This window comes from Oncorhynchus mykiss, chromosome 29, assembly GCF_057628025.1.
Source record: "Oncorhynchus mykiss isolate SJ-2025 chromosome 29, ASM5762802v1, whole genome shotgun sequence".
NCBI lineage: Eukaryota > Metazoa > Chordata > Actinopteri > Salmoniformes > Salmonidae > Oncorhynchus > Oncorhynchus mykiss.
This window is the reverse complement of record NC_143050.1, coordinates 45,470,353-45,495,775: the sequence shown is the minus strand read 5'-3', so window position 1 is coordinate 45,495,775 and position 25,423 is coordinate 45,470,353. Positions and strand designations below refer to the sequence as shown.

General features: G+C 42.6%; 1 protein-coding gene and 1 pseudogene across 1 annotated transcript; both read right to left on the bottom strand.

Annotated features, from left to right (window-relative positions):
- Nucleotides 1–638: 638 nt before the first annotated feature.
- On the bottom strand, nucleotides 639–15,926 carry LOC110509524 (protein SCAI). The gene is given in 14 exon segments (XM_090226267.1): nucleotides 639–3,329; nucleotides 3,466–3,566; nucleotides 3,655–3,711; nucleotides 3,714–3,827; nucleotides 6,642–6,714; nucleotides 7,145–7,226; nucleotides 7,444–7,543; nucleotides 7,627–7,705; nucleotides 10,752–10,853; nucleotides 11,044–11,145; nucleotides 11,243–11,395; nucleotides 11,799–11,897; nucleotides 12,195–12,329; nucleotides 15,867–15,926. Coding segments are annotated over 14 exon segments (1,407 nt in total). The 3' UTR covers nucleotides 639–3,179.
- A 3,777-nt stretch (nucleotides 15,927–19,703) lies between these two features.
- On the bottom strand, nucleotides 19,704–25,286 carry LOC149970615 (uncharacterized; annotated as a pseudogene).
- Nucleotides 25,287–25,423: the final 137 nt, after the last annotated feature.

Below are 25,423 nucleotides of genomic sequence, written 5' to 3'. Positions count from 1 at the left end.
AGGAGGGCGGTGGAGGGCGTGATCCAGAGTTTTGCCAGCGCGAGTACTAGAGCGCGAGTACTACAGTCAATACAATGCCTTGCAAAAGTATTCATCCCCTTGCTGTTTTTCCTATTTTGTTGGATTACCCCTGGAGAACGGAACGGGCAACGAGAACAGATTGTGGACTGTGAACTGGTTGCTGAATTCCCCACTTTCCCACAGTGTGCAAATCTCCCTAATAAAATTCCCCATTTGTATTCTAGTTGTGCTTCATGTGCGTGTTTGGTTATTGAACTTGGTAACGTGGAAACCCCACCCCCGTGAGCCTGCTACATTTGTTATCTAGAGACTGGACATTAGCGAGTAATATACTCTGAAGCGGTGGGTGAGCCTCCTAAGTCTGACTAGGCCGCTCCAACACCCTCTTCTTCAGCGCCGTTGTTTTAGGTCTGCCTTTGGAATCAGTTCAAATGCCCTGGGTAGTTCGGACAAAGGATCCGCTTCGGGAAAGTCGTATTCCTGGTCATAGTGCTGGTAAGTTGACGGCGCTCTGATATCTAATAGTTCTTCCCGGCTGTGTGTAATAACGTTTAAGATTTTCTGGGCTAACAATGTAATAAATAATACAAAAAAACTAAGCGAGTCAGCCCTCTCTGTCGGCACCATTTTTATTATGAATCTTCTGCAATACGGATTGAATCTAGTCCTTAAATGCACAACAGGGCTCACAGGGATCCACAGTACTCCATTAATGATCTAGTTTTCAACTCTATGCTTCAAAATAAAATGTACGTATGCACTGTCATTAAGATTTAAAAGGTCAAAATGTGGACTCAAATGTAATTTCCCAGGGCCCGAGACTTGGTTAGTCCTGCCATCTGCTGCAGAAGTCATAGTAAAACTCCTTGTATGCCATTTTTAAATGCAGTCTAAAGTCGGAGTCATGTTCTGATTTTGAAGGGGTCCCTGATGAATTTGCTATCACAAGACCCGGACCAAACAAGTTTGGGAACCCCTGGCATAGGGAACAATGGAATGGATGGTCTGGCATGTATTTTTTACCGACAGCACGGCAAATGAGATTAGATCATCATTCAATACAGTAAAGTGCAAGGATACAATTGATATCATCATAAATGTCAACAAATAAACAAAAATATAATTTCCCATGTTGAAATGATCCACTTTTGCGGTCAATGCTACAATGGGAAGAAATGTCAGTTTTCCCCTGGCTCTCCCCATGTCCTTGGAATGTATGCTGGCTGAACTTGACCAAAACAACTAATGGGGGGCCCGGATTAGAGAATGTGCAGTTCATTCATTAAATTGCTATGCTAACAGGATATCTTTTTCACAGGTAATACAATACACTATATGACATATGTACAAAAGACAAACATCTCTCTATTACATACTGTTATTTTCAATTATACATAAATATACACAGAAATAAATAAAACATCTCAGTGAATACGAAAACAGAATCTGTTTGGCCATCTTTGTTCATCACACGTACTTAAAACTGATTGCCCTGGGGGTCTGTTTCAGCACTAGCCGTTTCCATTGCTTCAAGCCCCCATCAATATAAGGAAACAAGACTATGCTTGATGCCATGCAGGGCACAGACTGCACGGCTAATGCTGGAACTCATCTGCCATCAGGCTAACATGAACTCGACTGAGTAAACTCTATGGACAGTAATACTGAGAAGCCAAAGAGGGGGGAAAAAAGCAGCATGTCTCATCTCTCCAGTAAACCATCATGCTTCAGAAATCCACTTAAAGGAATAATCATTATGGGGGCTTAGGAATGAAGAATGACACAGGGCCTCTGAAAGTCGTACATTTCCCAGAAGCCAACAGATTTTGAATCAGGAGCGGTGAATCTCAATAGAATATCCCCACTTTACTTAATTTCCACTGGTCTGAAAGAACTGGTCAGGAGAGTGCAGTTAAAGGAAAGAATACGTATGACTATTGAGATGCATTTCCCAAAACATATAGGCTACAGCAAAGAGAAAGAGGCCGCTTCCAACCCTACAATGCTCGAGTCTCACAAGATATGCTGCCAACATCTTATGAAATCCAATCAAGGCCAAAGGAAAATCTTTGAAAAGAGCCACCCTGGTTCCTCAAGTGAATTCTTTGAAAAAGCAGATGATTGGGCAAGGTTTTTCTATTTAGCCTGTGTGAGGGTGGGTAGCTGTGTACCTGCAGGGTGCTTAAGCCTATACCCATGTTAAACCCAGTCCGAAAACTTCCTCTGATACAAGGAGTAACAGACAGTGAAAATAGATTAGTGACCACCCGCTTGCCCAGTCACTGCACTACAGGAGCTGACATGTTTGCAGACCCAGAGCCGCTGACTGCCCCACCACCCTATGTTAGTACCTAGAGAGTAAGAGCTAGTGCCTACGCAGTAGGGGCGGTTTCTAGAAAGGGCTAAACTGTTCATTAGGGTCTGCATAGACATCTGTTAGTTGACCCCTCCAGGCCTCAGTTTTACAGAAAGGACTACTGAAACAAAACAAAAAAAACAACTTACAGGCAATTACGTTTGAATTAGATGTTAAAAACAGCAAATCTAGTCCGGTAAAGAAAAACATGCCAGTGGTCTCTCTAAACCCTGCAGCCAGTAAACTTGGCCAACACATCTACCCACACATAGAAGAGGAGACTTCCCTACAGCTTGCATTGAAGTCCATTTGCAGTGAACCAATTGCAGGCAGTGCAGTCGTAAAACTACGTTAATCTATTTTACGTCTTTTTAAGTTTAAAATCCCTTTATATCTTCATGTGTCCTCCTGCTGCCCTCAGACCTCTAAAATAGCTACACCACGTGTTCATTTGAGTTGAGTTTGTTTTTATGAGTAACATGCTCATCTCATGTGTATTTAAGTAGATGGGTGACTTGTTCATGTTTTTTATTATGCATGGTGCACTGTTGACTTCCACAAGTAGCTGTATGACTATTCAAAATAAATATAGCTGATATGCTAAAAAATAGTTTTACATAAGGTGGGGGAAATAAGGGGGTCTTGGGTTCCAAAGAAACAGACACTATAGCAGTGTGTTCAACAAGTAACATGATTACCTCTGAAAGATGATGAGGACTCTCCCCTGTGAGAGTGTGTATAGTGGTGGTCTGTGTGTCTGTAGTTGGTCTGTGTTTGTAAAGTTGTGGTGGTCAGCTAAAAGTCAGTAGTTCACGTCCAGCGCTCTGTCCCAAAAGAGGCGCTGCACATCCAACATAGCGGCCAGCTCCAGGACGTGCTTCCGCAGGAAGCTGCTCTCCACCGTGTCCTGTTTAGGTAGCCGAGGGTACGATTCTGGGAAGCTCCTGGACTCCTGCAAAAGGCAGACAGAGAGAGACGGATATTACATTTACCCCCAAATGATCATAACTTCTGTGAATAACTATGGGAGATGTGAATAACTATGGGAGATGTAACTAAGTACCAAAGGCACAGTAAAACCGATTTACCTGGAAGAGCTTGTGCATTCTCAGTGTAGCCGAGCAGAACACAAAGCGGATCAGTAACAATCGAAGGAACTCGTCACCGTAGAACTGTAAAAATGCTTGGTCTGTGAAGGAGAAATTCCACCGTTATGGTTGTGACATTTGCACTTAAAATGACAAAACGTATCACAGAATTGACTAAACAAGAAGTACCTATAGCTCGTGAGCGTGTAATCATCTGGCCAATGTCACGGAACACCTTGCATAGATCTCCTCAGCCTTCTCCCACAATCCTTGGCGAAGGCTGCTCAGGCCACACACGGACAGGAAAGCCAGAAGGGGGCAGTACAGGAAGAGTGTGAAGAGGCTGCCGCGCTGGGACTGGTCTGCGAGAAGGAGACAGAGGGTGACAGAGATTAGGCATTTATCAGTCTTTCTCAGAACACCTGTCTCATCTCACATGGCTTATTCGGACCACACAGTTCTAAACTAATCAATACAATGTATTCAAATAATTGCAGAATCCAATGGAAAATAAGTAGGCCTAAACAAGGACCAGCCGTTTTAATAGGACAACGGCTGGTTTTAATAGGCCAACACATGGGAGAATCAACTGACGAGCTCTGAGAGCCATTTTCTAGGATAGTTTACACACTAATTGCAGACTTCAACAATGAAAGTAACTGACTGTTGCCTGTAACATGCTAATTAAGAGGAGTACTTGTCACTGTTCTATCCGGCTACCACCCGGTATTCTACCCTGCACCTATGTACATAGTCATTGAACATTGGTCACTTTAATAATGTTTACACACTGTTTTACCAACTTCATATGTACATACTGTATTCTAGTCAAGGCTCATCCTATACAACTACTGCTGTACACACCTTTTCTTTTCATATACTGTCCATTTAGACACCATTATACAATATGTATATACAGTGCCTTCAGAAAGTATTCATACCACTTGACTTATTCCACATTTTGTTGTGTTACAGCCGGAATTCAAAATTGATTAAACATAAAAATTGTTCTCACCCATCTACACACACACACACACACAATACCCCATAATGACAAAGTGAAAACACATTTTTAGACATTTATTGGAAATGAAATACAAAAATATCTCATAAGTATTCCCACCCCTGAGCCAATACATATTAGAATCACCTTTGGCAGCGATTACAGCTGTGAGTCTTTCTGGGTAAATCTAGGTGCTTTGGACAATATCCAAGCTCTGTCAAATATTTCCTTCTTTTTATTTAACCTTTATTTAACTAGGCGAGTCAGTAAAGAACAAATTCTCATTTACAAATCACGGCCTACCCCGGCCAAATCCTAACGACGCCGGGCCATTTGTGCGCCGCTCTATGGGACTCCCATTCACGGCCGGTTGTGATACAGCCTGGAATCGAATATGAAGTCGATCATTGCCAGACAACCATTTTCAAGTCTTGCAAAGATTTTCAAGCAGATTTAATTCAAAACTCTGCCACTCAAGTGTCACGTTCGTTGTATGGATGAGACCAAGGCGCAGCGTGAGATGAATACATCTTCTTATTTAATGAAACGAAGAACACTCAAACAAACTTACAAAACGAACGTGGAGCTATATATGAAAAGTACAGACACAGGCAACTAACACATAGACATAGATAATCACCCACGAAATACTCAAGGAATATGGCTGCCTAAATATGGTTCCCAATCAGAGTCAACGATAAACAGCTGCCTCTAATTGAGAACCAATCTAGGCAACCATAGACATACAAAACCCCTAGACTGGTGCAACCCCATAAACATACAAAACCCCTAGACAGGACAAAAACATATAATCACCCATATCACACCCTGACCTAACCAAAATAATAAAGAAAACAAAGATAACTAAGGTCAGGGCGTGACACTCAGGAACATTCACGGTCTTCTTGGTAGGCAACTCCAGTGTAGGTTTGCTCTTGTGTTTTAGGTTATTGTCCAGCTGAAAGGTGAATTCCTCTCCCAGTGTCTGGTGGAAAGCAGACTGAACCAGATTTTCCTCTAGGATTTTGCCTGTGATTTGCTCCATTCCGTGTATTTTTTATCCTGAAAAACTACCCAGTCCTTAACAATTACAAGCACACCCATAACATGATGCAGCTGCTACTATTCTTGAAATTGTGGAGAGTGGTACTCAGTAATGTGTTGTATTTTCCCCAAACATAACACTTTGTATTCAGGACAAAAAGTGAATTTGCTTTGACACATTTTTTGCAGTATTACTTTAGTGCCTTTAAGCAAACAGGATGCATGTTTTTGAATATTTGTATTCTGTACAGGCTTCCTTTTCACTCTGTCAATTAGGTTAGTATTATGGAGTAACTACAATGTTGTTGATCCATCCTCAGTTTTTTCCTATCACAGCCATTCAACTCTGTAATTGTTTTAAAGTCACCACTGGCCTCATGCTGAAATCGCTGAGTGGTTTCCTTCCTTTCTGGCAACTGAGTTAGGAAGGATGCTTATATCTTTGTAGTGACTGGGTGTACTGATACACCATCCAAAGTGTAATTAATAACTACACTATGCTCAAAGGGATATTTGATGTCTGCTTTACAAAAAAAAAAAGCAGTTATTTACCATTGGAAAACATCCCGGGTCTGTGGTTGTATCATTTTGAATTAATAAGTAAAACATTTGAACAGCATAATTCCACTTTGATATTATGCGGTATTCTGTGTAGGTCAGTGACCAAAAAAAATGATCTAAATTTAGTACATTTCAAATTCAGGCAACAAAATATGGAAAAAGTCAAGGGATGTGAATAGTTTCTGAAGACATTGTACAGTGCCTTGCGAAAGTATTCGGCCCCCTTGAACTTTGCGACCTTTTGCCACATTTCATTCTTCAAACATAAAGATATAAAACTGTATTTTTTTGTGAAGAATCAACAACAAGTGGGACACAATCATGAAGTGGAACGACATTTATTGGATATTTCAAACTTTTTTAACAAATCAAAAACTGAAAAATTGGGCGTGCAATATTATGTCTTTATTTATTTGAATTATTGATAGGTATTACTGCACTGTTGGAGCTAGAAACACAAGCATTTTACTGCACGTGAGACAAGATCTGCAAATTTGTGTATGCGACCAATAAACGTATATTTATTTTGAGTTTGAGTACAAAGCTAAAATAATAGTGACAAACAAACCCTGCATGCTCTGTGGATAGACTGTGGGAGATAGAAGACACACCAGCGGCTGACCAAAGAGATTGGAGAAATTCTACATGGAGATACAAAAAAAGCATTAAATATCAGCATTAGTAAGGATCACACCAAAGTGAATTCCCAAAAGGAATAGCCCACTTTTCCGTAAATGCATCTTAAAATGAGTCAAACAAGTTGTTAACAAAAGGTGATCCCCTAAGTAAGCTCTACATGCCTTGTTCTCCATCTTGACTCTATATCTTGAATACTGGTTGCTCCCCCAGCGTTGTGTTTTGGCACCTTGATTATTTTGTTTTTATACAACTAATAATAATGAGATGAAAATCCAGTGAACTACCATCAACCAATTTAAGTATGCTGATGAAAATCTTAATGAAAACAACTTGTAAAGTGTTTTGGCAACGTCTGAAAAGCGCCTCAAAGTTACCATTACCATCATCTTATCACATTTGTTTTTCATTGTGATGAATGTAATTCTCACCAACCTTATAGGCTGTGCTGTTGGAGGAGTCCACAATGACAAAGAGAGGCTTCCGGGTGAAAGGGAACAAGTCCCCAGGGTGAAGGCTAAGGCATACAGGAGTCAACAGTCATTGCATGTACACACGCACACATTGTACAAACAACAATATCTGGCAAATGTCATAGACTGTGTTTAGAAATAACATGGGCTGTGCGAAAAGTTCAATGTAACTTTTTAAAGGCCAATACTGTATATGCATCTCATGTCTGCCAAACGTTAGAAAACATTGAGGACAGTGGACTGTCAGCGCCTGATCTTTACCAGTGCATCTCTTTTTGGGCTTGGTTCCTTTTCTGCACCGTTTCCCCGTTTACCACATCACGGTTCGTGTTGGTGAGGACTCCTCCAAAGTCATATGGTCCTGATAGAAAGACTAAGTTAAATACAGTTTTGGGAAGAAATGATCAGATTAATTGTGTGTGTGTTTACAAAATGCTGTTGTACCCTCATAATCCAAGCATCCAGTAGGGAAGACTCCAGTAGCTGAAAGATAGACGAGCAGCACACTGTTCACTGGCAACTCCTACAAAACAACACCACCTCAAAATCAGCTTTACCATCCTAAATGTTTTGAGCTTGGTCAAACCTACATGAATGTATTTAAAATATAAGGTAAACTCACCCCATTCCGTACAAATGTGCGCAACTGCAACATTCAAACGAGGCTACATAGAAAACTAATGGGACTGTAGCGACTGTGTTGACTTCAAAACCTGGGGTGTGAACTAGGTTTCTATTCAAGCGTTGATCGACATGCTAATGGCCCGATACTATTGGAGAAAAGTTGAAAAAACTGACCCTTGTTGGGGATGAATCAGAATAGTTGGGTAACATAGATAAGATGTTTTATTTTCATTATATGCTTGTGAGTTACTTCTCATTTAGAATGTATCTTGTTGTACTATAGTGGTGGCCATTTGCAGTTATCCTTGCTCTGTCCTGGGTTCAGTTACTTGTGCCACAGAAAGGGGAGAGGTCAAGCTTGTCTTCATATGTAAACATATCTTTTAAACCATGTGAAGGGGTGATTGAGGGGGAACCAATTATCTCTTGGCTCCACAATGTCTGTGTGCCAGTCACTGTGTCTCTGTGATCTTGTCCAGGAGGGGTGTATTTGATATATGCTAGTGGATGAGGTAATGTCTTGGTACTATGTTGTACCAAGAATGAGAAGTAGAACTTCGTTTAGAAGACCAAACTGAACGATAATTTATAGCTAATGCTGTCTGGCTATGGGATACTCCTCTCTCAAGTAAAGTCTTCCTTTGTAATGTTCATAAGATCTGTTATTCATCATGTGAGTTGAGATGGGTGTGTCTTGGCTATAAATGATACTAAGAACTGTTTTGTAAGCACTCTCAGAGAATTCATTTATAGACACTGAATTAATTTGAGAGTCACAGGGTTGTGATGGAGCTCATATAATTAAAGATGGACTTCATGATAACTCTGACTTGTGTGTGGTTTGCTCTCATGATTTGGTAATACAGGACATTTCCACTACACCCTCCGCTACATCTTGACGTGTCATGTCGTAACGTACAGCACGCATAAAGCAACTATTTCTGTCTTACAATCTCTCTCCACCAGGTGTAGCACTTCTCTCATCGTTTAAAAACAAGACATGGACAGTGACGGGGGTAAGGGGGGATAACTAGTCATTATTTGCGTCATCATTGCATGCGATCATCATTCTCAAAGCCGCTCAAATTCGACACAATAGGTATGTAATGACACATTATATAAACTCTTTATAGTGTTTTATTTACATTTTAGAGGTGATAAGGGGATAAATTGGACAGATCGAGTGAAAAAAAGCAATTTTCCCACACAACATCTCTCCTTCTCAATATCACGCATTAGTTTCGCTTCTCCACCCGCCATTTTTAAAAAGACCCGACGGGGTTCATTGCCTGCTTGAATTATGCAGAAACGGGCAGCGTTTAGGTCATGTAATTGATTCTGTTGGAAAGGGGAGAAATTGTGCTTTACAATGGTATTGACATTACAGTTGATCTGGAAGTATTACGTTTTTGGGGTGCTAAAATAAGGGCAATTGTACGGACCAAGGCGATGTATGAGTTTACGTTACATTTAAAGAAAAAATATATATATTTACAGTGTTCAATAAACACATATGTGAGAACAATATTTTTGGAGAATTCTTTTTTCATTTTGGATTTATAATAAGGTTGGTTTGCAACATGGAAAATAGTTGTGGAAATCTGTTGCACCTTAAGTTGACTAAAAAAATCCACAATGCGATGCACTCTATGGGCTGACTGACTGGCTAGCTAGCTAGCAAACGTAGCTACACATAATAATACCAAAGACAATATTAGCATGTAAATTAGCTAGTTAGTGCAGCTTGTTTAGGTGATTTTACGGCTAACAATTTAGGAGTCTACAATATCACCATGTTCAACCTGCAGATCAATGTTCCTCACAGAGTGGAGTCTGACATTAGCAATGGCAGATATACTTTTGAGGAGATGGGAAATGTTGCCATTGCTACGGCAATGGGCTGTGCGGTGCAATCTGGGCGGTTCTGGGACAAGTACCACTCTTCTTCAAGGAGTGAATGGGAGTCTATTGGGTGCTAGCTCAAAACCCAACATTAGCACAAATTTAGTCAACAACAAGTACAACATTACAAATCTTTTCAGAGATGTGAGATAATTAACTTGCTATCTGTAATATAGTATAGCTTTCGAATCGTGACATTACGGAAAATAGACACGCTCCTCGACATAAACACTGACTTTGAGAAGGGATTGCATGGAGATTAGCTTAACAACCGCGTGACGCAGAATGACAAAATGAACGCGATTGGTCAACAGTCTGCTGGGTGGGGCGTTATACGTTCCTTCATTCATTGGATTCCTATCTCCTTTCTATAATATCTCTGGCAACGACACCATGCAATGCACCCTGGACTAAAGTGCTAGACCTTCTGTTAAATTACACATTTCTCGAGGTAGGAATATCACTCGAATGAGCCATTGCTCATATTTTAGAGAAGACTTATGACATCTGTCAGTATTGAAATCTGACATGTATGATATATGTTTTAGTGATCTAAAATTCATATCCCTGTTAACTTCCAGTGTAGTGAGTGCGAATTTATCACAATGCTACGTCACACCAGATGGATTTCTGCCTGCTTTAACGCCAATAACACATGAAAACATGAAATGGCCCAGGGAATTGATAGAACCTTCCATTTAAATTTGGTTGAATTCTGATAGGATTCCATTGGGTTGTACTCTAAAACAGGATATGTTGTTTCTTCCGTTCAGCGGTTACATTTCCATTGGGTAAGACTTGATTTGATGTAAAATTATCTGAGGTAATCTAGACTGATCATTTTTAGCACAGGACAGTACCACTAAAATGGACTACATAAAAGCTACTGGCAATTTCCAAAAACCACCAGAGCTTAAAAAAGGCAGATACAGGTGGGGGTGATGAAAAATAGATTAAAAGTAGCAACAACTTTGTTCAGACATTTTGGAACATGAAGGCAGAGCAGAGGGGACAACGGGGGAGACAGTCAGATGGAGACTGACCTTAAAGGAGGCAGACAAAAAGGTGAAGAGCTGGCTCAACGTTGGCTTGTACAGCAGGTACTTGTGAGGGTTCTCTCTCTTGGCTGGCTTCTCGCTGGGTTCCTGTGAAGGAAGACATGGGGTAAGGGCCTGTGAAGGAAGAAAGTGAGTAAGCAGCTGTTTAAAGGACAGGTTTCATGCCAGCGCTGCCTTTCACCCGAAATCGCATGAGACTTTTACATTTGCAATATTCTGGATGTGTCGTTGTCCACAAGACATTCATGTAATAAGCATTTTCAGTATTCCCCCTCACCAATGTTCCATATTTAGATGTCGTTGTAGCCAGATTGACTGGTTCCCGCTCCAAAGCTTGGAGAATGCGGAACATATCGATGGTTAGCTCACTGAACTTCACCTGACAAACACAAAATAATATAGTTTAGAATGTGGGTCTACAGTCTAGGGGTTGTTTTAGGGCTGGGCTTTAGACTAGAATGTATGCGTTCAAACACCTGGTTGTTGCAGTTGCCAATGATTAGTGCATCTGCCAGGGTGAGCTGACCAACCACCATGCCCTGTTCCAACGGAGACATGCCCCCCTCCTGCAGCCGATTGGATATGACGACCACAGTATTTTCATTGTTCAGCACCACAACTGGGTCTGCCTGCTCACAGAAACAAACACACTTTACAATTGTATCATGCACAGCTTCCCTTGTACTCCATTGTGCACACCATTCCAGTAGCACGTGTGTGGTACACATTATCTTTCACTCAAATGAAAGACTTACAGAAATGTACAATCATAATCCCCCCCCCCCCCCTCCCTGAATGAAATACAATACTTCATGTTGAATAGGTTAGTCACTGGTGTATGTTCTTTAGTAATGGTCGTTGGGCAACATCCTTCTTTTCAAATGTTTGCTGACCTGTGGAGGCCTCCTTTAAGTGCTGCTATATCCTTCATTCATAAGTTATGATGACATCTCCCCCTTTCATAGTAGGCAACAGGCAGTAGAAACAGAAGGTAAAAGGCATCAGGTGATTCATTATTCTTTGGGATCTGACCTCCACAAAAGCTGCCACTTCCTGTAAGACCAGATTCCACTCTAATTGATATTCTGTGTTGAATCGCTGCGTATAGTCCTCAATTTCCTCTGACAGCTCCTACAGGGGGGTAGACAGATATTATGTACACAAAGATACTAATGCATGTACAGTTTAAAAACTATTGCTGCTTGTAGGATCTTAAAGGAAATATACTTCAATTACAGTCAAAAGGTTTACCAGAATAAACATTTCAGGCTGAAACGTGTGTTCTTTGTTCCTGTGTTTTCTGCATTCCGCTTCATACTAAACCCCAATATAATAAAACAATACAAAAAAAGGCCTAAATAAATACAAATGAGATTGAAGGATTCAGAACTTCCTCTGGTTCTTGTTTGTTTTTCTCAGGTTTCTTACCTTGACCAGCACTTTCACCAGATCCATCTTGTTCAGAAGTAAACAAACTACAATGTAGCGGGCATAATACCGGAGTTTCTTCACTACCAACTCAGGCCTAACATGAGGGGCGGAGACAATAGAAGGAGAGTTGTGTTACAATCTAAGCAAAATACAGTGAGTCATCCCTGGTAAGCACAAAAACACACAAGTAAAATGTTTAATCTAGCTTTTGGAACATTCACACCGTCATCAACAATTTTGTCACTGCAGGAATTCTACCATTACAGTGCATTTGGAAAGTATTCAGATCCCTTCACTTTTTACGCATTTTGTTACAGCCTTATTCTTAAAAATGTTTAAGAATTTCCCCTACACACAGACACACACACACACACACACACACACACACACACACACACACACACACACAAAATCCCATAATGACAAAGTAAAAACAGGTTTTTAGAAATTCTCGCTAATATATTTTTTTGAAGGACTCTGACCATGAGAAACAAGATTCTCTGGTCTGTTGAAACTAAGATTGACCACTTTGCCACTGAATGCCAAGCGTCAAGTCTGGAGGAAACCTGGCATCATCCCCACGGTGAAGCATGGTGGTGGCAGCATCATGCTGTGGGGATGTTTTTCAACTGAAGGGATTGGGAGACTAGCCAGGATCGAGTCAAAGATGAACTGTGCAAAGTACAGAGCGATCCTGGATGAAAACCTGCTCCAGAGCGCTCAGGATCTCCAACTGGGGCGAAGGTTCACCTTCAACAGGACAACAACCCTAAGCACACAGCCAAGTCAACACAGGAGTGGCTTCGGGACAAGTCTCTGAATGTCCTTGAGTGGCCAAGCCAAAGCCCGGACATGAACCCGATCGAACATCTCTGGAGAGACCTGAAAATAGCTGTGCAGCGACGCTTTCCATTCAACATGACAGCGCTTGAGAGGATAGGATCTGCCAAGAAGAATTGGACACACTCCCCAAATACAGGTGTGCCAAGTTTGTAGCGTCATACCCAAGAAGACTCAAGGCTGTAATCGTTGCCAAAGGTGCTTCAACAAAGTACTGAGTAAAGGGTCTGAATACTTACGTAAATGTGAGATGTCCTTTAAGTGCGTTTTGGCAAACTCTAAGCGGGCTGTCATGTGCCTTTTACTGAGGAGTGGCTTCCATCTGGCCACTCTACCATAAAGGCCTGATTGGTGGAGTGCTACAGAGATCGAGTTCAGGGAAAAGGGAGAGAGAGATACAGCTGCATGTAAGCTCTCACATTTTCCAACATGTTTTTTACAAAAATATATATTTGGAGTTAGATAAACTTGAATTTTTTTGGAAGGGACATATACAAGATGTTACCCTCCACAGCATAACCTTCACTCCAGATCAAAACTCCAAACATACAACCTAATTTTGGACTAAATTACCTGGAAGGATTAATACTATCAAGGACACCATCAAACCTGGAACTGAGACAGACCAGACAGACCAGATACAACTTCAATTAGCACTGAGGTGTGAAGTGAGAGGTGTCGAAGCCTTTGAGCCCAACAAATGGCAGGCTACCCCACCCAAATCCGGAGTCCTTGAAACCACATCCCGCTCAGAGACCATCCACTGGCATTTGCTCCAAGAAATCTGCCTCCAGAAATAAAAGCTTCTCCCAAGTGGGTGTGACACCTACTCCTGTAGCCTGCTGCACTGCTGCTTGGATTCCACCTGGCGATCTGTTCACCGTCTGCCCTGTCTCCTCCTGTCTGGTACATGTACCGTCACCACACTCCCCCCTCTCCTCTCGCTCTCCTTCAGCACAAACTCACAGGTGGGGTGAGTGACTCTGAACTTACAATGACTAGCCCCCAAGTCGTTATATTGTATTTCTTGTGCATTTTGCTATTTGCCTCATGACTCCTGCATGCTTTGTTGACTATGAACTTTCTTGTTTATTGACTAGCCCTGATGCTTCTCCCTCTTTTCCCACTGCCCCACTACATAGGTTCTCCCTGCAGGAGGTCACTGAGTCCAAGGTGCTAAAGGAGCTTCTTAAACTTGACCCCAAAATGACATCTGGGTCAGATGGTTTAGACCCTTTATCACCAAGGTTATCTCTGACCTTTTTAACCAGGGGAGACAGCCTCCCATTGCTTGGAAGGCAGCCACAGTTCATCCATTATTTAAAAGGGGGAGATCAAGCTGATCCTAACTGGTATAGGCCTATTTCTATTTTGCTTTATTTATCAAAAGTGTTGAAAAAACTTGTCAATAATCAACTGACTGGCTTACTTGATGTCTGTAGTATTCTCTCTGGTATGCAATCTGGTTTCCGCTCAGGTTATGGATGCGTCACTGCAACCTTAAAGGTCCTCAATGATGTCACCATTGCCCTTGATTCTAAGCAATGTTGTGCTGCTATTTTTATTGACTTGGCCAAAGCTGTTGATACGGTAGACCATTCCAATCTTGTTGGCCGGCTAAGGAGTATTTGTGCCTCGGAGGGGTCTTTGGCCTGGTTTGCTAACTACCTCTCTCAAAGAGTGCAGTGTAAAAAGCAGGGATGCAAACTGGTGAGGGCCCAAAAAGGTGACATATTTTCATTGCATTGAAACACAAAACATCCCTGCTGAGGGGATTTTTTTATTTTAAATCAGCTTTAAAATTCTAATTTCTAGTGACTTTTAGGCTGAATCCCTTCTTGAAATGCAGGTTAACTGTGTACTAATTAAACAACAGAATATTATCTATATGATCAGTTTCTGTTTGTAAAGTGGTTAATGTGAACCTAACTCACAACTAAACATTTTAAGGAAAACAATTCAATGTTATTTCAAATCAAATGTTATTTGTCACATGCACCGAATACAACAGGTCGCGCCCTAACCAACAATGCAATTAAAAAATAAATAATAATAACAATATCAAATAAAAGTAACAAATAATTAAAGAGCAGCAGTAAAATAACAATAGCGAGGCTAGGCTATATACAGGGGGTACCGGTACAGAGTCAATGTAGGGGCATCAGTTAGTCAAGGTAATTGAGGTAATATGTACATGTAGGTAGAGTTAATAAAGTGACTACGCATAGATAATAACAGAGAGTAGCAGCAGTGTAAAGGGGGTGGGGGCAATGCAAATAGTCTGGTTAGTCATTTGATTAGATGTTCAGGCTTGAGGGTAGAAGCTGTTCAGAAGCCTCTTGGACCTAGACTTGGCACTCCGGTACCGCTTGCCATGCGGTAGCAGAGAGAACCGCCTAGGACTAGGGTGGCTAGAGTCTGACCATTTTCAGGGCATTCCTCTGACACCGCCTGGTAAATAGGTCCTGGATGGCAGGAAGCTTAACCCCAGTGATGTACTGGGCCGTATGGACTACCCTCTGTAGTGTCTTGCGGTCGGAGGCCGTAGAACCTTTTGAAGATCTGAGGACCAATGCCAAATATTTTTTGTCTCCTGAGGGGGAATAGGTTTTGTTGTGCCCTCTTCACAACTGTGCTTGGACCATGTTAGTTTGTTGTTGATGTGGACACCAAGGAACTTGAAGCTCTCAACCTGCTCCACTATAGCTCCGTCAATGAGAATGGGATGTGCTCGGTCCTCCTTTTCCTGTAGTCCACAATCATCTCCTTTGTCTTGATCACGTTGAGGTAGAGGTTGTTGTCCTTGCACCACATGGTCAGGTCTCTGACCTCCTCCCCATAGGCTGTTGTGTCATCGACAACCTTAATGATGGTGGTGAAGTTGTGCATGGTCGTGCAGTCACGAGTGAACAGGGAGAACAGGAGGGGAATGAGCATGCACCCCTGAGGGGCCCCCGTGTTGAGGATCAGTGTGGCCGACGTGTTGTTGCCTAACCTTACCACCTGGGGGCAGCCCATCAGGAAGTCCAGGATCCAGTTGCAGAGGGAGGTGTTGAGTCCCAGGGTCCTTAGCTTAGTGATGAGCTTTGAGGGCACTATGGTGTTGAACGCTGACCTGTAGTCAAAGAATAGCATTTTCACATAGGTGTTCCTTTTATCCAGGTGGGAAAAGGCAGTGTGGAGCGCAATAGAGATAGAGATTTCATAATCTGTGGATCTGTTAGGGCGGTATGCAAATTGGAGTGGGTCTAGGGTTTCTGGGATAATGGTGTTGATGTGAGCCATGACCAGTCTTTCAAAGTACTTCATGGCTACAGACTTGAGTGCTACGGGTCGGTAGACATTTAGGCAGGTTACCTTGGTGTTCTTGGGCACATGGACTATGGTGGTCTGCTTGAAAAATGATATTACAGACTCAGACAGGGAGAGGATGAAAATGTCAGTGAAGACATTTGTTAGAAGGTCAGCGCATGCTTGGAGTACACATCCCGGTAATCCGTCTGGCCCTGCGGGCCTATTTAAAGGTCTTACTCACATCGGATGCGGAGAGCGAGATAACACAATCGTCCGGAAACGCTGACGCTCTCATGCATGTTTCAGTGTTATTTGCCTCGAAGCGAGCATAGAAGTAATTTAGCTCATCTGGTAGGCTCATGTCACTGGGCAGCTCTCTGCTGTGCTTCCCTTTGTAATCTGTAATAGTTTGCAATCCCTGCCACATCTGACGAGCGTCGGAGCCAGTGTAGTAGGATTCCATCTTAGCCCTGTATTGATGCTTTGCTTGTTTGATGGTTCGTCGGAGGGCATAGTGGGATTTATTATACATTTCTGGGTTGGAGTCCCGCTCCTTGAAAGCGGCAGCTCTACCCTTTAGCTCAGTGCGGATGTTGCCTGTAATCCATGGCTTCTGGTTGGGGTATGTACGTACAGTCACTGTGGGCTATTGATGAAGCCAGTGACTGACGTGGTGTACTCCTCAATGCCATCGGAAGAATCCCAAAACATATTTCAGTCTGTGCTAGCAAAACAGTCCTGTAGCTTAGCATCTGCTTCATCTGATTACTTTTTTATTGACTGAGTCACTGGGGCTTCCTCCTTTAATTTTTGCTTGTAAGGAGGAATCAGGAGGATAGAATTATGGTCAGATTTGCCGAATGGAGGTCGAGGGAGAGCTTTGTCCGTCTCTGTGGAGTAAAGGCGGTCTAGAGTTTTTTTCCCTCTGGTTGCACATTTAACATGCTGGTGGAAATATGGTAAAAGGATTTAAAGTTTCCCTGCATTAAAGTCCCCGGCCACTAGGAGCGTTTTCCTGTTTGCTTATGACGGTATACAGCTCATTAAGTGTGGTCTTAGTGCCAGCATCGGTCTGTGGTGGTATGTAGACAGCTACGAAAAATACAGATAAAAACTCTAGGTAGATAGTGTGGTCTATAGCTTATCATGACCTCAGGCGATCAAAACCTCAAGACTTCCTTAGATATCGTGCACCAGCATGTTTGCCAATAGAACGTCATGGCAGTGGAGGTTTAGTCACTCGCCTACGAATTCTCAGAAGGCAGCCTGTTCCCGGGAAAGCAGTATATCCTTCACATCGGACTCGTCAAACTCATTAAAGGAAAAAGCTTCTACCAGTCCGTGGTGAGTAATCGCTGTTCTGATGTCCAGAAGTTATTTTCGGTCATAAGAGATGGTAGCAGCAACATTATGTACAAAATACGTTTTATTTTATTTTTTACAAACAGCGCAAAAAAACAAACACAATACACAGTTGGTTAGGAGCACGTAAAACGTCAGCCATCCTCTCCAGCTGTCACTTTCTGACCTTAGTTCCTTTGTTATGTCTTTGTTTTAGTATGGTCAGGGCGTGAGTTGGGTGGGTTGTCTGTGTTCCGTTTTCTATGTTGTGTTTTGCGTTTGGCCTGGTATGGTTCTCAATCAGAGGCAGGTGTCGTTAGTTGTCTCTGATGAGAATCATACTTAGGTAGCCTTTTCCCACTTGTGTTTCGTGGGTGTTTATTTTCTGTTTAGTGTTGTGTTGCACCTTACCTTCTTTTTCTTAGCCCGGACAAGTATTTCAAGTGCCCACTTGCGCTGTTTTGCAGCATGCTTGAGCCTTGACCTCTTCTCCTTTCAGCTGCCGCCCTCTTGCTCTCCTGAGCACTTCCAGATGGCTGACAGCCATACTCGAGATGTCGTCTTCAGTCTTCCAGCAGACTCTGCTGTCACTGTGTCTTGTCTACTGTTCCTGCTGACCTGATGTTTCTGCAGAGCCTTTTGTCCACCTCCCCAAACCTTGCATCCTCCCATTTAAACATCTCCACTGCAGTCTTCTGCTTGGAGTGCAGGGTGTACTTCAGTCTGTCTTGCATTGAATGTTGAGATGTTCATGTTGGGGCTTCGTGTATCAATGATGTCATTCATCCAGCTAAACAAAGACTCAACCCTGGTACCATGAAAGACGGAGAGGGCACCTTTCACCACATTACCCAGGGCTGGATACTTCAGTGTCTGGGCCAAGACATGAGCCCAGCACTCCACCATGTCATGTCACTTCACCATGTGAAGCTGGCCAGGCATGGATTGATGTTGTATCACATGATCAGTGCTGGCTGGTGAGAGGTGGCCCAACATTGCGCTCAGCTTCTTCAACTGGATCGCTGCCTGCGAGTGGCCTATCAAAATCATGTCCAGAGCAGACAGTGACCTGTGTGTGACTTTACAAGGGAAACTTCTTCTGCATGTAAAGTTCAGGGGTGGTGTAGACTTTGGTGACCTGTTCCATGAAAGACTTCAGCAGCTGAAATATAGACACACCACAAAACTGACAATTACTACATGTTTTGAAACAATGACAAAAAATGATATCAACGTATTAAATGCAATTTCAATTGCAGGGTACTAACAGCATGATTAGGATTCCTGGTTCTGAATCCATCTGCTTCCCAGACCACATACATCTCCCTGGCAGACAGCAGCATCTTCTCCTGAAGTACCATCAATCCCATAGCCTTGGGTGACACTTTAGTTATGTATTCAGCTTTGACGAAGCAAGAAAAAAGCTGAAAGCTGTTTGTCGTGGAGCTTATGTACCAACATCTGGCTACCCTGTGAATGTTAAACAAACTGTTGTGAACTACAATATTGTATATACAAGTATAGCCAACAGTCGCAGATAGAAAATACCCACCTGAAAAACCATTACGTACTCCAGTACACCCACGTAAATGCTGAGTTGTAGATCACTTGTAGTTCCCTCATGCCACACCTTCCTGTTCACCCTCTTCCTTCTGACTTTTACCTTCTTTGTTTAAAAACTTTTACTTTTACTTTCATGCCTGTGAAAACAGAATCAGTAAGTTAAGTGTCAATAAGGTACATTTTGCTAGACAACCAGCGATGGGACACAAACCTCTGAGGGTTGGAGGCAGGGATGTTCAGGTACCGGCATATCTCCTTGAGGTACATCACCTGACAAAAAGAGACTATGAAATTAGTTATTTCCATATACTGCCCCTTTATTGTTCTTTATCATTTAAGGTTGGATTGCACAGAAACAAGATAGATTTGGAATAAATTCAGTATTCAGATGAATTAATGAATCAAATGAATAAAGATTTCATTAATTTCAGTGGTAAGTAAATACCAAACATTCAAATATACTTGTTTTTACTTGATCTGGAGACCACTGATGATCAGTGTGCAGATCATTGAAGAGCTGCTGAAGGGATCTGCAAACTTCTTTGCCACATTGTGGATGTGATGACAGGAGTCTCCATCAATGTCGAGCAGGGTTGGACATTGCATCTGACGGACCTTTGTCTCGATGCAGGTCTTGCTACCTCTCAAGATGCTACAGGAATCCATCGTCATGCTCACCAGAATATTCCATGGGATGTTATGGTTGAAGAAGTTCCCTCTCCAAGCTGACAGCATTCACCTTGATGACCTCCAGGGACCCCAAGTGCTCCACCACCACCTTCCTCGTGTCATCATGGTAGTAGCTTACCAGCATGGAGAGGACCTTCAAATCAAACCAAATAAAATCAGGATTTGTCAAATGCACAGGAAAAATATGTTGACTGGACAATGAACTGCTTGTTCCTTGAGCTTTCTCTTCAACAATGTAAGACAAGAGAAGATTAAAACAAGATAAAAGTAGCGCAAATAGAGTAGAGACTATAGAATGGCAAATAGATATAAGAAAGCAATTATTAAATATGAGAACAACCTTCTTGTTGCTGTTAGATGTGCTCTCATCCAAGTTCAAAGAAAAGGGAAACCTGCTCAGGTTTGAGACGGTCCTTTTGGAGAAGGTCCGCACTAGGCCACGGACCATCTTGTAGGATGCCACGGTTGTTCATCCTCTCCAAAGCCACCTTGTCAATGGCAAGACTTTGCGCTAGCTCAACAATTACTGGAGAAAACGAAGGGGAGGGAATGCTCTGCTAGGACACCAAGGACCATAGCCTAGAAGACAAATTATGAAATTAACTAAAAGTAGGAAAACAACATATTTTTTTATCTTGTGTAAATTGCTCAACAGTGTTTATTTACCTATACTAACAGTTTGAGTGACATGTGCTATGCTGACTTCTCAAATAGTGATGCTGCTGACCTAACACACCTACCACTGCATTTGCTATGCGGTCTATAGTGGGCACGGGAAGCTGAGCCTGTTGATCCCTAATCTTCTCTGGCCCCTGGTGGAATGGTGCTGGTGGTGTGGCCCTGGGCAGTATCTGAGCTACACTGCATGTTGTTATTACATTGTACATGTTCTGCCTGTGTACATCTGTTCTACAATGTGCCAGCAGAGCATTAGACTGAGCATGTTGGCAGAATTTATCTCTTTCTGGCAGAGAGTACACCTGGCATACCTGGCCCTTTTTATCCACTGTATTTAAAAAGTGAGAAAGTTCCTTTCACCTCTACAGTTTAAACCAGGCCCAGCTCCAGCTACACTTGATCCCTGAATCCACTTGTTTAACAACGCCTCGTCTTCACCTAACTCTCATTCTGAAAATTAACCACAGAGGGAAAACATTAAGTCGTTAATTCATAGATAGCTAAGTACTAACTATCTAGAAAACATTTCTCACAGATTTCCATCAGGGTCCAGTGAGCAACTAACGTTATAGCTTGAGGAACGTTAAGGAGTCTATCAGTTAATACTTTGGCTTCAAGGAAACTATCGACAGCTTTGTTTGTTGGCCTCAATGGTGTGTGCTACGCTGCTCCTCTGAAAGTAAGTACTATCTTGCTTTTTCATCTGACATTTTGACATCAGTGTTACAGGAAAGTTGCTTGTCATTTTTACATGACAGTAGGTTGTCGTCAGACAAGGCTGCATGAAGTGTGAACTGCAGCTTTCTTGGATCCATAAAACAATGTGCTTTTGGAGAATGCAGGCATCGATCCCACTACCTCACGCATGCAAAGCATTTGAGCTAATTCCCCAGCCGTTTGGAATTTCCGCAAGAAGCAACCAAGAGGGTCCAGTCTTGTCAGGCTATGCTGAGTGTCAAAATTATGAGTCACATGCATGTGAATTGTCAAGGGTGCCACAGAATTAAGTTTAGTGAATTCCCGAAATAGCTCACTTGGGAGAGCGTTAGACTGAAGATCTAAAGGTCCCTGTTTTGATCCTGGGATTTGGCATTTGTATTTGTTCTTTCTTTATGCTCTGGCTTCAAGGAAACTTCACAGAACAGCGCAAACTGGCTCTAACCAGAATAGAAAGAGTGGGAGGCCCCAGTGCACAACTGAGCAAGAGGACAAGTACATTCGAATCAAAAGAGATCTCAGTTTCAAGGTCTCATGCAGGAACCAAATGTTAATGATGAATTAATGGTGAATAATGAAAAGCAAATGAAGATATAACTTGGAGTCCATGGTGGTGAATTTCCATTACAGCATGCCCTCTTCACCCGCTGTCTGGGCAACCTACCTGCTCCATGAGCACTTCAGTAAGGCCTCCACGACGCCAAGAGGGATGGCAAGGAGAGGACAAGGGCCTTAATGACATCCTCACATCCCTCGCCTTCGTCAACAACTTGGGAGAGTGATGTACAACGCTTTGGTGGAGTCGAGTGACCTCTCCCGCCAGTTCCAGCGGCAGGACAACTCTCCCTGTAGCTGACAAGTAGCAAAATCGAGCAATACAGGTGTTCGAGTCAATGGTGAACATTACGGGTCCACATGCTGAGCAGGTGGGCACAGCGATGGAGGGGACAGCCTACAAGGGTGTGGAGCTTCATGAGAACAAATGGGTGATGAGGATAAACGCATCCCAATTCTTCATGAGCAGGCTCATACCAACCACCTCCTCCTATGTCAGCGCAATGGACAATGAGAGCAGTCAAAAAGACAGAGATAATTGAAGATGTGAAGGTCCTCTATGCTTGGGCAGTAATTCCTTACACCAGGGTTTTTGGAATTTATATTTGTAGCTACTTTTTAATTAAATACCTGCAGTCAACTTGAGCAATATGTTAAGAGATAAAGAAAGAACATTGCATTCATATTTCACCTGTCACATTATTATGAAGCTTATGGTAGTCCTCAGTCACGTGGTGTTTGTTTACAAGCACACAACAACGAGAGACTGGAGCTACTGTTGGGCAGCATGGATGGAATTAACAGTATGGAATTAACAACTAGATGTTTGCAAGCTAGATATTTTTTATTTAATTTTTATTTCACCTTTATTTAACCAGGTAGGCCAGTTGAGAACAAGTTCTCATTTACAACTGCGACCTGGCCAAGACAAAGCAAAGCAGTGCGACAAAAACAACAACAGAGAGTTACACATAAACAAACGTACTGTCAATAACACAAAAGAAAAGAAAAATAGAAAACTCTATGTACGGTGTGTGCAAATGTAGAAGAGTAGGGAGGTAGGCAATAAATAGGTCCTAGAGGTGAAAATAATTAAAATGTAGCATTAATACTGGAGTGATAGATGTGCAGATGATGATGTGCAAGTCGAGATACTGGGGTGCAAAAGAGCAAGAGGGTAAGTAATAATACGGGGATGAGGTAGTCGGGTGGGCTATTTACAGATTGGCTGTGTACAGGTACAGTGACCGGGAAGCTGCTCAGACAGCAGATGCTTAAAGTTAGAGAGGGAGATACAAGACTCCAGCTTGTAGCAGAGAACTGTAAGGAAAGGCAGTCAAAGTAAGTGTTGGCTTTGTGGATGACCAGTGCAATATATCTGCTGGAGCATGTGCTACGGGTGGGAGTTGCTATGGTGACCAGTTAGCTGAGATAAGGCGGGGCTTTACCTAGCAAAGACTTATAGATGACCTGAAGCCAGTGGATTTGGCAACGGATATGTAGTGAGGGCCAGCCAACGAGAGCATACAGGTCGCAGTGGTGGGTAGTATACAGGTCGCAGTGGTGGGGCTTTGGCGACAAAACGGATGGCACTGTGAAAGACTGCATCCAATTTGCTGAGTAGAGTGTTGGGGGCTATTTTATAAATGACATTGCCGAAGTCAAGGATCGGTAGGATAGTCAGTTTTACGAGGGTATGTTTGGCGGCATGAGTGAAGGAGGCTTTGTTGCGAAATAGGAAGCCGATTACAGATTTGATTTTGGATTGGAGATGCTTAATGTGAGTCTGGAAGGAGAGTTTACAGTCTAACCAGACACCTAGGTATTTGTAGTTGTCCACATATTATAGGTCAGAACCGTCCAGAGTAGTGATGCTAGTCGGGCGGGAGGGTGCGGGCAGCAATCGGTAGGAATGTTGTATGGCGTTGAAGCTCGTTTGGAGGTTTGTTAGCACAGTGTCCAAAGAAGGGCCAGTATACAGAATGGTGTTGTATGCGTAGAGGTGGATCAGAGAATCACCAGCAGCAAGAGCGACATCTTTGATACAGGTATATACATAAAAAAGAGTCGGTCCGAGAATTGAACCCTGTGGCACGCCCATAGAGACTGCCAGAGGTCCGGACAACAGGCCCTCTGATTTGACACACTGAACTCTATCTGAGAAGTAGTTGGTGAAACAGGCGAGGCAGTCATTTGAGAAGCCAAGGCTATTGAGTCTGCCGATAAGAATGCAGTGATATCATATAACTATTAAGTTGACCGTTTAAAATGTGCTAAATGCTCTTCAGTTGTGTGTTTAGTTTGCTAATATAGTAGCCAGTTAGCTAACTAAGTGGTTAGCTTCTTCCAAAAACAAACATTCACCTATTAGAATTTGTTATTTAACCTTTATTTAACTAGGCAAATCAGTTAAGAACAAATTCTTATTTACAATGATGGCCTACATGGACCAAACCCGACGACGCTGGGCCAATTGTGCGCCACACTATGGGACTCCCAATCATGGCCAGTTGTGATACAGCTGGGATTTGAACCAGGGACTGTAGTGATGCCCCTTGCACTCAGATGCAGTGCCTTAGACCGCGTGGTAAAAGCAGAAAATCCCCTCCTAGATGAAGAGCAATGCTGGCTAATATTTGTTTTGTGTGAGTAGCATTTTTGAGTTACTTGAATACTTCTATAGTGTAGGTCAGAAACTGTACAAAATGTTAGCAATGCGCTTGTTAGCATTTAGTTAGCATTCTCTATGGGATTTTACATGTACTTGTTAGTATTGCTAACCTTCGGATTACAGCCCATCAGTGGGGTTTGTGTTCAGTGCCAGTATTACCGAATATCCCGGTATGGCACAAGGTCAGTATGACAATCTGGATACCGCCCAAGCCTAGAGCTGGACATTCTGTTAGGAGACAATGCAATGAGACACCTGTGCGAGGTGTTCAGAGTAGATGGTACGGAGAGTGTTCGGGGATTCCCTGAGTTCAAGGACTCCAAAGCTACAAAAAAAATGCCAGTCTCCTTGTCACCTCTGATGAAAGCAGTAGAAACCATCGCCATATCCACCAGTGAATGCGAGCGTGCATTCAAGCAGCATGAATGACATCGTGAAACGCGCTCGCAGTGAGCTACCTCTCCAATTTGCTTTTCCTCAAACGCAACGATCAACCACTGCTGCTGTTCCATATGTGAAGACATGGCTGAGTAAAGGAAGGAGACACGCCAACACAACCGACTGCCCTACCAAAGAACACACAGAGCAATGTGGAGCTTGTTTTGATATGATAAGGCGAAAGTGGGAAGATTGTTATTTTTATCTAAGTGATTTGAAAATTATATGCTAATAACAATTGTCTGTTCAACCTACTTTACACACCAGTCCTCCTCCCGCTCTTCACTGCATTTCAGCACCATGGCCAGCTCCTCCAAACAAGCAGTTAAAGTGCTTGGAGCTTCAGCACCTGGACAGTGACTTGTTTAACATCATTAATGTTATGTCAGTCCTGGCACGCAGGGTCCTTCTGTTAACTAGACCTAATCTGTTTATGAAA